Source organism: Bactrocera tryoni, chromosome 5 (genome assembly GCF_016617805.1).
Source record: "Bactrocera tryoni isolate S06 chromosome 5, CSIRO_BtryS06_freeze2, whole genome shotgun sequence".
Classification (NCBI taxonomy): Eukaryota; Metazoa; Arthropoda; class Insecta; order Diptera; family Tephritidae; genus Bactrocera; species Bactrocera tryoni.
Genome location: NC_052503.1, coordinates 29,671,664 through 29,684,629, shown reverse-complemented (window position 1 = coordinate 29,684,629; position 12,966 = coordinate 29,671,664). Strand labels below are relative to the sequence as shown.

Genomic DNA, 12,966 nt, shown 5'->3' with positions numbered 1-12,966 from the left:
CATAGTCAAAGCGACAGGAAATCTATACCAGTACTAGAAACTATAAGTTACAATAGACTTCTTTTATCAAATCAAATCTATTTTACTCAATCAAAAGTTTCCTATCAGGCGGATAATTTATAAATATTCCACATAAGTATTAATTGCCTGATAAGCCATTAAAGACTGAATGCAAAGGAAATTCCCTGAAAATATAAGACTTCAATAGCTAATCCATTACACTGCACTTAAGAACATAAATCAAAGACTTTATTATATACAGCTCTACATACATTGCAATAATAAATAAAAACGTCAATTTGATAAGATTTAGTTATATTCAAAAAGTAACTACAGTTAACTAAGCCAGTGGCTATAAAAGCCCTAAGGCAAAAGCTAATGTCGTCAGTTAAACCTTAGCCGCCTTCAAAGTCAATAATGGATGTAAGTCGAAGAATATAACTTAGAAAGTGTGTGATTGCTGATTGCCAAAAGGAGAGAGAGAGAGAGAGAGAGAGAGAGAAAGCGCGATTGCTTGATTACCGTGTTTTCATTACAATTTTACATTTTTTTATAATTTTTCATTTCTTTAATACTTTTTTTGTTTTGGTATAGTTCAACACCGCCTGCGAAAAAGCCAAAGCTTTCACCAAGAAGCCCTCCAACGCTGAGTTCTTAGAATTCTACGGTCTCTTCAAGCAAGCCACCGTCGGCGATGTCAACATTCCCGCTCCCGGCGCTCTTGACTTGACGGCCAAGGCTAAATTCGACGCATGGAGCAAGCACAAGGGTTTGTCCCAGGATGCCGCCAAGGCTGCTTACATTGCCACCTATGAGAAATATGCTCCCATTTATGCTTAAGGTGAAAATTGTGGAAATCATATTTATGCAACTACTGTTAACGTAGACGAAAAAAAGAAATTTGGATAAAAATAAAATGAGTTGAATTTAAATAAATCAAATTTGTGGAGTGCTTTGATTCATGTTGGTGACTTGCTATAGTAAAGTGTTGGATTGTGAGTGATCTTTGATATCTCGATCAACTGACATCTTTAACTGTAACTGTGGACTAGGTTTTAATAAGTTTCATGTTTATTATTAGTATATAAGAAATATTTCCAAGAGAAAATTTCGAATATGGTCGAAACCAGATAAATATAACATAGACGAGCTTGTCTTTGAATCCGAGCATCTTCTTCAAAATAATCAGCTAATTCTAGATTATTTTGAAGAAGATGCTCGACAATCATAGGGGTTTTTATTCGAAGATAAACTGTAATGAAGTTTATAGCTACTATTGCTACTTTTGTACCTTTAACCCAATAGAGGAAAGTATTACCCATGCATATATATACATATGTATATGTATATACATGTATATAAGTATAAATGCTTGTAGATCCACCATTGATATTTGATTACTAATAATTGAATGAATTTATGCCGACCGGTCAGCATGACATAGGCAATAAAAAGTATATTGCGTCAAGTGTTGAAAGAGACTTTGATACAAAGCGGTTATAAAGCAATTAAATACAGTCAAATAAAAACCGTGAACTTCATGCCAACAAATTGGACTCTCTTATTCGAAATGAGAAATAATTGAAAGCTAATAAATAAAAACAAAAACACACGAAAATTGAGAGCGACCGAACTTATCAGCACTTTCGAACATATTAATCTTTATAACAGTGATTATTCATATCTCACAAAAATTGCCTATAAAAGTGGAGGGAGTTCGAGCAGGCGACACTTTTAGTCGTACAAAAGCACTATTTTGCACCATGGATGTAAGTAACAGTGTATTTAACTAAATAAAAAAATTTAAAAATAAAAATATTGAACTTCCGCTTTCAGTTCAACACCGCCACCGAAAAAGCGAAAGCCTTCACCAAGCGCCCAACCGATGAAGAGTTCTTGGAATTCTACGGTCTCTACAAGCAAGCCACCGTTGGTGATGTGAACGTTGAGCGCCCTGGTGCATTGGACTTGAAGGGCAAGGCTAAATGGGATTCATGGAACAAACACAAGGGTCTGTCCAAGGAAGAGGCAGAGAAGGCTTACATTGCCACCTATGAGAAGTATGCACCCAAATATGCCTAAATCGAGCAACTTAGGAGGAAATTATAGACTTTTTATTATAAAATAGTACTGATCTGTGACAAAAAACCCCAAAAATATATGCAGATCTGTTATAATTTTTCATAAAAAATGTGTGTTTTTGAATATTAAATTAACTTCGAAATTTTGTAAAAAGGTCAACTTTTCTCTCAGTTAAAAAATATTATACAAATTAGTTAGTATTTTTTCCTCTCAAATAGTTTTAGTTGTGGAAGCTGATTTTATATAGTTGCTAAAGTTCAATTAGGATTCGAAAGATATGCGTAAATATTTACATTTCAACAAAAATTAGCTGAGTTCTCTTGCTCCACTCACACCGGAAAGGAATCGAGTTGGATCTCCATTGATGTCTTGAGTTCTAGCACTGTACTAATGAACCTCGCATGCGCTAAGCAGGCGCTGGTTGACGACCCGTTCTTGTGCGACTGCAAGATCATTTAAGCTTAGAGTAGAATGAGAGGATCGACAGAACTACTTGTTTTTTTTTAGCGTATTTCATCTTATCGCAATCAAAAAATGCCAGTCCAATAGGCATTCATGCGGTAAGGCTAAAAATTTGGTCGGACACAAGAGCGCAAAGTTGTATGAAGGAAGGTGAGGCGGAAATATCCAGGAACTTTCTGCTTCATTGTCCAACCTTTACAGAACTGAGCTTAAAACTTCTCGGCAGTTTTACCTTCGGTGAACCAGAAGTCGTACCCGAAACTGATAATAGTCGTCCCCGTAATTTTTGATAAACTTAAAGCGCTTTATATGTTTCTAAGGGTCTTAAGATCAATTATATACTATAGGAGTTTTACGTGCCACAACGGACCGGCGACCTATGCTGACCAAGTGAAATCTGTCTGGATCTTTTAGCATGATTTAACTTGAATATAAGATCTTCCATATCAAAGGAATTCTAAAACGAGATCAAGACTTGCTGAAAAATGGGTCTCATATCTAATATACATATGGATATAATAAGAGTTTGTTTTACCCAAGGGGAGGCCATTTTGGAGAAGACTAATAAAAAGAAAAATTTAATAATACATTTCATGGCAGTGCTAGGTTATGGGAATAGACTTGGTGGATTTTACCCGGCCTAAGGTTGACCTGGACCATCTAACTCTTGTTGGATCAGGGTACTTCTAGAAAACGGTGATATAATAATTTTCGACAACACTGCCGAAAGAAACGGCCTCGGTCTGATCGGAGGCCGACTATCATGGCCACAAACTTTTGGCACAAAATAAATTATATAGATTTATGAAAAGTTTATCTAAATTAAGAAAACTGAACTCAAATCGTACTTACCGTGACATTTCGCCTTTACTTTTGCTCTTGGCAAGTCCCTCTTTGGCTTTCGATATAAGACCGGACATATCGCCAACAATGCGATTCTGGAGTTTTTCCTCATGCGTTGGACTCATTGGCATATTGCTAAGTTTCTGTGTGAGATCCTTCACAGTGTGATCACGTTTCAGCTGTTGCAACAATTTTCTATCCTCATTATCGGATTCTAAGAGGGGAAGACCGAAAATATTCAATAAAAGGCGCAGAAAAATAACGAAAATCAAATATTAAGAGAATTATAAAAATACAATCAAAATGTTGGATTTGAAAAACAAAATTTTGAAATATTTTGTACAGACAAAAAGCGGTTAGATGAATAAGAAGAAAAAGAAGAAGGCATCAAAAACCAAAACTGACAAAGAGGTTTGTGAAAAATAGCGTGGATGAAACGCAAAAGCTGCACTTCAGCACGCGAGAGACAATGATACAACAATGAAAAATTTCGGGGTGTTGGAAGAGAGAGAGAAAGAATATTGGCGCTCACCTGTTATTGCTAATACATCACCCGAATTTAGGGAGTCCATAACGACAGCGCTCATTTCTAACGAAGCGTCTGCGGGAGACTGTAGACCGTATTGTGGTGGCGGCGGTGGTGGTGGTGTCGGCATCATAAAGTAGTGACCCAATAAATCTGGTGGCGGCGGCGGTGGAGGAGGTGGTGGCGGTGCTGCACGCGCATTAAATTTCGTGTAAGGCGCATTTAACGGTGATGATGGTGTTTCGGGTGTGAAATCAGTGGACAAAGGTGTTTGCGGTGTTGTTGGCGTTGTGAGAGACGAAAGAGTCCTGCTGGGTGTAGAGGGTGTATTCATCGATGTCTGACCACTAATGGGTGCCGCGTAATGGCACTCCACCGTCATTGGTTCTTCGGGTAGCGTGTGTATTGGACTTGTTAAGGGTGTCACATTATGCTTGAGATTGTATTCGTAGGTGTTTGGGGGCGCTTTTGGTGTGGACTGGGTGAAGTCGAAGCCGTTTAGCGACTTTTTGGGGCTCAAGACGGCCGCCAACACATTGTGTGCAGTTTGTATTGTTGGGCTCTGTATTGAATTTTGATGCTGCAAAGTGGGCGTAATCGCCTGTTGTTGTTGATTCAGTTGCAATTGTTGTTGTTGTTGCTGCTGTTGCAATTGATTTTGATTCTTTGGTGTGCTCAGCTGATTGTAATAGCTGTTCAGCCGATTGGCGTCATTCTCGAATTTCTTATACGCTATGTTGTTGTTGTGATTGTTGTCCAACTGATCACCGCCACGTTGTATATTCTTCATGATGCCGTTAATCACAGTCGCATTGCGTTCCATTAGCAAATTCTTTTTGGTTAAAAATTCTGGTGCCGTGTGCAATTTATTATTGTTGTTGTTGTTGCTGTGCAGCGGATTCGCATTGATGTTGTTGTTGATGATCGAAATGGTGTTGCTGCCCAACAAGTGGCGGGTGGGACTCAACAAACTATTGCTATTGTTCGTGTTGTTGTTGATGTTACACGAATTGTTGTTGTTGTTGTTATTGTTGTTTGCTGTGCTAATACCACCCGAGTTCGTAGTGGAATTTGTATTGATGAGATTGATGTTGTTGTTAGTGGCATTGGCGGTGATGTTGCTGCTAGCAATGTTGGTGGTGTGATTGCCATGAATATTGTTGTTGTGATTTTTATTTTGATTTACGCTAATGCTAGCGTCATTGGTTATATTTAATGATTCTGGCGGACTATCGCCCATTTTCACCGTTGCTGGTATGGCGGTGACAATTTGCCCTACACACATCGGCACAAATGATAGGTGTGGTGGCAATGATTGCAATGAAAATGATGGAAGCGCATATGTGTATGGATTTTTTATTTTTGTTGTATTTTTTTTTTTGTTTTTGCAATTTACATGTTTTACATATCCAATATGGGTAGGCAGCGCATTTTATTATATAAGTCAGTATGGATGGAGCAACACATTTTTGTTGTTGTTGTTGTTAATCGAGACAGGCGTACAATTGGAAAGTTAGAAAAAAAAATTAAATGTATAAAAAACTTGTTAGTATGCCGCAAAAATATACTAAATATACGGCACAAAAAGCTTGGGTATTCAAAAACTCAAAATTTTCATTGAAAAAAACACACAAAGAGAGCATTGAAAACCGCTCTTCTAAACTTTCTTTTCAACACAGAACCCACACTGTACTCACCGATTTCCTCGCGACGCTCCAAGGCGGCGAAAATACCGTTCGCCACAGCCTCTTGTTGCTCCTTGAGAAAGCTTTTGTGGCGTTCGGCACGTTCGCGTCGTCTACGCAAGCCGGGCGTCACGCCTACGCCGTCGCGCGCTATGTGTTTCACAAGTTTATAATAATTAAACACAGTTAATACCATTTATATAAACAAAAATCTTCACACATACACACCTTTATCGCCGTTGAATACACCATTCGCCGCATACTCGGCGGAGTTCGCTGAACCTGAGCTATCCTCGTCCAGCACACCGTGCGTGGGTGTCATTCTCTTTGGTGACGCTATCACTTTGCTGACATGTGGACTCGTGCCGGTGCTGTGTCGTCGCGATTTGCGTCGCTCAGCTGTGTCGGTGCTTTGGCGGTGGCGTTGCGTCTTGCGCAGCGAGTTCTCCGGCAGGCGTATGCCCTCCGCCTCGCCATCCTCAAATCTGTAAGGTTTGTTTGTAGCACTTGTATATGTATAGTATACCCGCCGAGCTTTGTGTATTGTGGCATACTCACTTCAATACTGCCTCGTAAAGCTGCAACTGATCCAACAGATCCAGATCTGTGCCCGGTTTGGACATATAACGCTGTATCACCGATTCCATGCCTTGTTGTTCCAGCAAATCGCTTTCATCGTAAAAGCTATCCTGATCATTTAGACCCGCTAAGGTTTTGTTGATCAACGATGTGGCATAGATGACTAGTTCGGCGTCAGCGTTGTCATAGTCTTTTAGAAGTCTGTTGGGAAAATAAAGAAGTAATATTTTAATGTCGGAAAATGTTTAAAATTATGGTTGATGTATATATTTTCATAGGAATAGATTTATTTTTTAAGAAACTTATACTAACTTAAACTACCAATAGATCATACTTTAAATCAAATAATCGACATTTTCTTTCATTCAGTTTATTATTTGGGCTGACCTTATACAAAATATAATTTCCTTTTTTGTACGAGGTGAATACTTTAAGTTACTGTAAACAACACAAAAAGAGCTCATACGTCAAGACGTTCAGAGTTTATAAAAATGTCAAACATGACGATAAAGTTCTGAATTGGCAGACCGCAATACTAAAGTTACCAAGTCCCAAAATAAAAATTTCAGCCTGTAACCTTTTCTTACTTTAATCCAAGTTGTTGTTGAAGTAAATATTTCTTGATCTATTAGAGAAAAAAGGTTCATCATGGGCCGTGCAGCAATATTTGTAAGAAATCAAGATGATCAGGTCACGCAGCTGAAATGCCTCTTCAGTTAAGAGTTCATATGGAGTAGTTGAGCAATGGGTAGATAAAAGAGCGTTAAGCACACGAGAGCAAAGGCATGCGAGAAAAACTATGTTTGCAGAAATGAAGGCCACGCGCCGTAGAAAGTTCTAGCTTTCCTCAAATTATCATTAGCGACAGGCGTCCTAAATGGACACCATTAGCACTCACGCGGTGAGACTAAAGATTTTAGAAGACGCAACTCATTAAAGTGGCAATGTGGAAGATGATGTGGAAAAATGCTAGATGCTTTCTCATTCACTGTCCAGCTTTAGCTAGACTAAAGTTGAAGCATCTCGGTTGTCATTCCCTTTACGAACCCGACGAATGGGCTGGAATTGATATTAGCTACCTTAAAAAAAATTTAGCAGGCTCTAGCCGTTATGTCGATATCCGATAGTCTCTTCATACTCTTGCATCCAGAGTTTTATAGTTTTGTTCACCTAACGGTTGTACGTATCACCTAAAACTAAGCGAGATAGATATAGGGCTGTATATATATATAAATAATCAGGATGACTGACGTCCGTGCACGCTGTAACTTGAATAAATCTTGATGAAACTTGGTACACAGGTTTCTTAGCACAAAAAAACTTTCGAATGGGTAGATGGTCGTAATCGGACCACTGTCATGTCCACAAATTGTCACTAACAGAAAACATATAAAATGCTTTAACTAAGCACGAAACTATGATATAAAACTGTAATTTGGTACAGAGGATCGCGCTAACAAGGGACACCTGTGGGAAAATTTTTTTGTTGGTCTCCTAAAACATTTAAACAACCATATATATTTTCTGAGAACAAATATTATTAGAGCTTTTACCGACAGTATGAAAATGGATGAACTCGGTGGATAATCCCGCTCACTCCCCATATAACGGTACTGTTGAAAGCTACTAAAAGCGCGATATCTAGCTGCGCGATCAATAACTAAATACCCCAGAGACATACAAATTTACCAACGAGATGGTAACCGTGAGCTTTATTTCGAATTTCCGGCTGACTTTATCCTATTTAGTATGTGACCTGTTAACAGTTTGTACTATTGGTCGAAACTACCCCAATTTCCATATACTAAATATAATGGTTTTCGTTTTTCTAACAAATCTTATGTGTCTGTCAGTATATGAGTTATATAAAGTATGTATGTGTATTTAAAATTGCGTGAAGTTCGATCCTCTGGTTAAGGTTTAATGCCTTAAAGTATTTCCCTTGCTTTGATTCTGGCAAGTTGTAAGGGTATAAAATCTTCGGTTGCACCCGAACTTAGCCCTTCCTTACTTCTTTAAATTAGTTCGACTTCATTTCCGAAATTCAATTTTAATTTAGCAACCACAGTTTCACAAGGCGTTATAAAGAGTTAAGTAACAAACTTCATTTAATTGTTGCCCATCTCTTGTAGTGCAGCCTATAAGTATGCAACGCCACAAGTTGCTGCAGTGTATGTTGCTAGTCACTTTAGAGTGGTGGGTTTTTAGCAACATTTATATATTTATTCAGATACATGTATCTACCACATTCAGAGGGGAAATGTTGCTAAGTGGTGAGTTTCAAGCAAGACTTCTCAACAAATAATACAAAAGTACGTGACTATTTGAAAGCATGTACATATACTAGGTTGTAAATAAAGTTAAATACTAAAGTTAACTACAAGAACAACTACTGTGGTACAACAAGCTAGTAAACCGCTAATAAAATTCTTAATCAGTGTTGTGTTTTATGATTACCAATTTTGGTAGAAATGATTTCTTTGTTTGCATTATTGTGTTTTGCAATAAATATATGTATTTACATTAATATGCACACGAATTTCTTTGATAGTATTAAAAATTTTCAGAAAATGTGCATTATATATACAATTTGTTAGAGTTTTGGAAGAGTCGAACTTAAGCACTGATAAGAAAAAATTTATATTTTTCACAACAGCCGGTTCTGCAATACCGAAACTGATCAGGATTTTATTCAACCATTGGCCGTTATTTTGAGAACTTAAAATGAAGCCTTGGAAATTTTGTTATCAATAGGTTTGAATGATGCTCATACTTCTATTATATGATGTATTTGAAACTTTTGTATGTGTTATTTTATGTGAAAAATACTGACACATATATTTTTCATACAAAAACCAGGAAAAAAAGCCTTGCCTTTGCTTGCTTCGATGCTATATTATCCACCACAAAATATTTTTCTTGATTTTAGGCATTGAGTTTGTATGACAGCTATATGCTATAGTTGTCCATCCTGAACAATTTCTTTGCAGATTGCTGCCATGCTGTGGATAATAAACCATGCCAAATTTTGAGATGATATCTTGTCAAATAAAAAAGTTTCCCATACAAGAACTTGGTTTAGATCGGACAGTTCATATGGCAGCTATACGCATTAGTTGTCCGATATCGACAATTCCGGCAAATAAGCAGCTTCTTGGTGAGAAAAGGACGTGTCTTTTGTGTTACAACACCGTGGCAAACTTAATGCGTTCGAGACATGCAAATACAGAAAAAATTAGATTTTGATGGTCACCGAATTAAAGAAGTGTCCAGTGGATGCCTAGCGAGAAGCATTTCAAACTTTTCATAACCAATATTTTCTAAAACATTATGAATTTTGGCTTTTGGTATAAAAGGATTAAAACTTCTTTCTTCTTATAACGAGATTCAATATAAAATACCTTGATTCTGCTACGAGGGACCAGGGCATAAACAAATAAACTACCTAAATAGACTTGTCATGGATCAAAGGCACTTTGTCAAGGTCAAAGATCCAAATTTAAGAGATTCTCAAGCTCCACAGAATACTGTCACTAATAATCCAAGTGTAATTCTACTTATTCGGAAATTGGTTGCAGAATCTAAGCTTACTTAATAAGATTTCGTTGATCATGACTAAAGTCCTCTTAGGTCAAAACAAATGAAATTATTATTTTTATGCAAAGTATAGTTTTGGATTTATTTTTTCATAAATAAAAAGTTAAGGTCATTTCTTCTAATTTTACGAAGTAGACTTGACCTCTAACTTAGTGGTAAAAAATCATGATTTGTTTGCTCTATAAGTCTCTCATAAATCCCTCCTATTATACAAAAACATGGACGATGACGAACCAAACCGAGAAGAGAAAGCACTTGAAGTATTCGAGAGAACTCCGCAAAATCTTTGAAACCGCATGAGCGATAAATATCGAAGAATATAGAACCACAAACTGTATGAGCTCTACGACTACATGGATATATGAATAGTTAAACGCATACAAATCCATCTATATCGCTGGTTAGGCCACTTCGTTCGCATGGAAGATGATGCTCCTGCAAAAAACTCCTTCGATTCGAGTCCATGGGTGGGTAACGTAGTCAAGGACGCTCACGCATCTAATGGAAAAACCAAGTGCGATTTGTTTGCACTTGAAATGTCCAACTGACGTGACCTCGCAAAGCATAGCGGCAACTGACGAAGTTTTGGCCCAGACTGAGTGCCAAAGACATAGAAGATTTGTAAAAAACCTGAGACTAGAAGGTAAAGTTACCTTGAATTTTTACACAAACTTTTTCTGAAAATTACTCCAGTTTTGTTGAAAACAAAAACTATTTCCGCTGTCTTTTCCGGCTTTGAAACATTTTTGCAAAAAAGTTTCAGGCTTTCCAATTTCTAAAATACTTTGATTTAAATAAAAAGTGTACTGTCAATATCTCAACTTTTCTATTCTATTGTATATACACCTTATACATTATATACGTTTGTATATATTTCTATATTTATTTGTAAATATACATATAAGTACATTACCTCATCAGATTCGACCATGGCAATGTGCCTTGTGTTTTGTCCACCGCATGTATGGCATTCACCAGGACATAGCAATTCGTCTCGGCGTATTCCACAAATACCAACAACAACTTGAGTGCCGTTTTCACCACAGAACGATAATTCGATGCGATCAACGAGTAGAGCCACTGCATTGTGGGCTCGTGTTTCATCACGCCATTCATGCCGTCCACATAGAGCATCACCTGTTGTTGGCAAAAAACAACCACAAACATTTTATATATATATGTAGGTAAGTATATATATGTATATATGTTTGTGTGCAAAATATGATAAGGTTTAAGGGGAAAAAACAGCAAATAAATGCGGTTAATTGGCAACGTTGAGCAAATAAAATGTTGCATTTAGCGCTGAGCAACCAACTTAAAAGCAACAGCAAAGTAAGCGAAAAATGCGCAAATGAAAAGGCATGTCTGTATGGTTGTGCGCTTGTGTGTGTGTCTACATACCTGACCCAAGGCACGCAAAATGTAATTTTGATAATTCTGATCGGCTCCATTACCGACACGCACAAGACAATTGAGTCCACCCAATGCCACGAAGGCATGCACCAGGTCTTTGTCCTCTTGAAAGACTTGCTTCAATGAAAATAGTGCACGCCGCAATTCGCTGCCTTCGGAGGAGAGTAATTTTTCTATAAAAGAGCAAAGAAAATGTACGGATTAAATAAAAAAATATGTTCAGAGTAATAAATAAGGAAGGATTATCACTCGTTTAAATTAGAGTGGGAGTTTTCGGGTTATTAGAAAACAACGGGTTTCCGTATATGAATCCCAAATATAGGTACTTTTTTATCTGAAGTTTTGACAAGATCTATATACATGCGGCGCTTCTTTGTTAGTGTCTTCTACCAACTTGTTACAGCGTAGGTTTGTATTATGGGGTTGTTGGGAGCTTAGCCTCGTTTTGCGGAATTAAAGTTGAAAAATGCCTGCTTATTATAATAAAAAAATTTATATAGCTCTCTAAATCTGTCCCAAATATATAAATTATATCAGAGACATTCTTCTATGAAATAAAGTGGAGACAGTAACGTCTTTTAAACAGAGGTGGAAGGGATCAAAGTAATAGTAGATGTACGGCTCCGGAGTACAGCTTTCTTCAAAGAGGTATGCATTCACTTTGATAGGCGAGCGACTATATTGGCTCTGAGCTCCTTAGCATAGTACTTTTTCGCATTTGACTTATTTAGGTGCCCAAAAAACACAAAGCCGATACGCTTGCCAGGAAGTATCATCCGATCAGATGTAAGAACCTCTTGTGAGCCCGGCAAGCGTTAGTCCACAACCAAAACCTATGTAACTGCGAAATTCTACTGATACAGAAATTCAAATTCTCTGAACCAATTGCGCTTAGTAAAGAACGACACTATACAGTAGGTTCACACCAGGTGTGGATAAATATTTTGTCGACCACTTTTCGCAAAAATATGTATAGAGGAATACGAGATGAGATTTTGCCAGACTAAAATTAAAATGTTTCTGTAAACACACCGCGCGCCTATCGAAGGGACTAAGATTGATATTAACTGCCTTAAAGAAGTTTCCTAGTCTAGAAAAAAGGAACAAAACAAAAAAAAAAAAAAACAAAAAAGAAACTTGAAAAAAAGGAGACCCCACAATCTGCGCCAACTACCGTGGGATTAGCCTCCTCAATATCGCATATAAGGTTCTATCGAGCGTATTGTGTGAAAGATTAAAGCCCACCGTCAACAAACTGATTGGACCTTATGAGTGTGGCTTTAGACCTGGCAAATCAACAACCGACCAGATATTCACCATGCGCCAAATCTTGGAAAAGACCCGTAAAAGAAGAATCGACACACACCACCTCTTCGTCGATTGCAAAGCTGCTTTCGACAGCACGAAAAGGAGCTGCCTTTATCCCGCGATGTCTGAATTTAGTATCCCCGCAAAACTAATACGGCTGTGTAAACTGACGTTGAGTAACACGAAAAGCTCCATGAGGATCGGGAAGGACCTATCCGAGCCGTTCGATTAAAAGACACGCTGGCTAGGTCATGTTGTCCGGATGGACGAAAATACTCCTGCTCTGAAAGTATTCGACGCAGTACCCGCCGGGGGAAGCAGAGGAAGAGGAAGACCTCCACTCCGTTGGAAATACCAAGTGGAGAAGGGCCTGTCTTCGCTTAGAATATCCAATTGGCGCCACGTAGCGAAAAGAAGAAACGACTGGCGCGCTGTTGTTAACTTGGCTATAATCGCTTAAGCGGTGTCTAC

The 12,966-nt window shown here is 37.9% G+C and overlaps 3 protein-coding genes across 9 annotated transcripts in view; 2 read left to right on the top strand and 1 right to left on the bottom strand.

Annotated features, from left to right (window-relative positions):
* Positions 1–936, top strand: part of LOC120778309 (acyl-CoA-binding protein-like) — a 1,468-nt gene extending 532 nt beyond the window's left edge. Inside the window, exons 1-2 of one of the 2 annotated variants that reach the window (XM_040110100.1) lie at positions 353–423; positions 595–936. In XM_040110100.1, coding sequence (XP_039966034.1) covers positions 418–423; positions 595–840 — 252 coding nt within the window. In that variant the 5' untranslated portion in view covers positions 353–417 and the 3' untranslated portion in view covers positions 841–936. Of the gene's footprint in view, positions 1–352; positions 424–594 lie in introns of those variants that run through there. The other variant, XM_040110101.1, reaches the window with a different exon arrangement.
* LOC120778304 (FH1/FH2 domain-containing protein 3) overlaps positions 1–12,966 on the bottom strand; it is a 145,299-nt gene that overhangs the window by 12,711 nt on the left and 119,622 nt on the right. For 4 of the 6 annotated variants that reach the window (XM_040110092.1, XM_040110093.1, XM_040110096.1 and 1 more), the window contains 7 exons: positions 11,176–11,360; positions 10,688–10,911; positions 6,157–6,378; positions 5,827–6,083; positions 5,611–5,748; positions 3,920–5,188; positions 3,397–3,601 (listed from right to left, as the gene is read on the bottom strand). In XM_040110092.1, coding sequence (XP_039966026.1) covers positions 3,397–3,601; positions 3,920–5,188; positions 5,611–5,748; positions 5,827–6,083; positions 6,157–6,378; positions 10,688–10,911; positions 11,176–11,360 — 2,500 coding nt within the window. The remainder of the gene's footprint in view (positions 1–3,396; positions 3,602–3,919; positions 5,189–5,610; positions 5,749–5,826; positions 6,084–6,156; positions 6,379–10,687; positions 10,912–11,175; positions 11,361–12,966) is intronic. The other 2 variants (XM_040110094.1, XM_040110095.1) reach the window with 1 other exon arrangement.
* On the top strand, positions 1,762–2,185 carry LOC120778310 (acyl-CoA-binding protein homolog). The gene is made up of 2 exons (XM_040110102.1): positions 1,762–1,769; positions 1,837–2,185. Exons 1-2 carry the CDS (start codon positions 1,764–1,766, stop codon positions 2,080–2,082), a joined length of 252 nt encoding a protein of 83 aa, XP_039966036.1. The 5' UTR covers positions 1,762–1,763; the 3' UTR covers positions 2,083–2,185.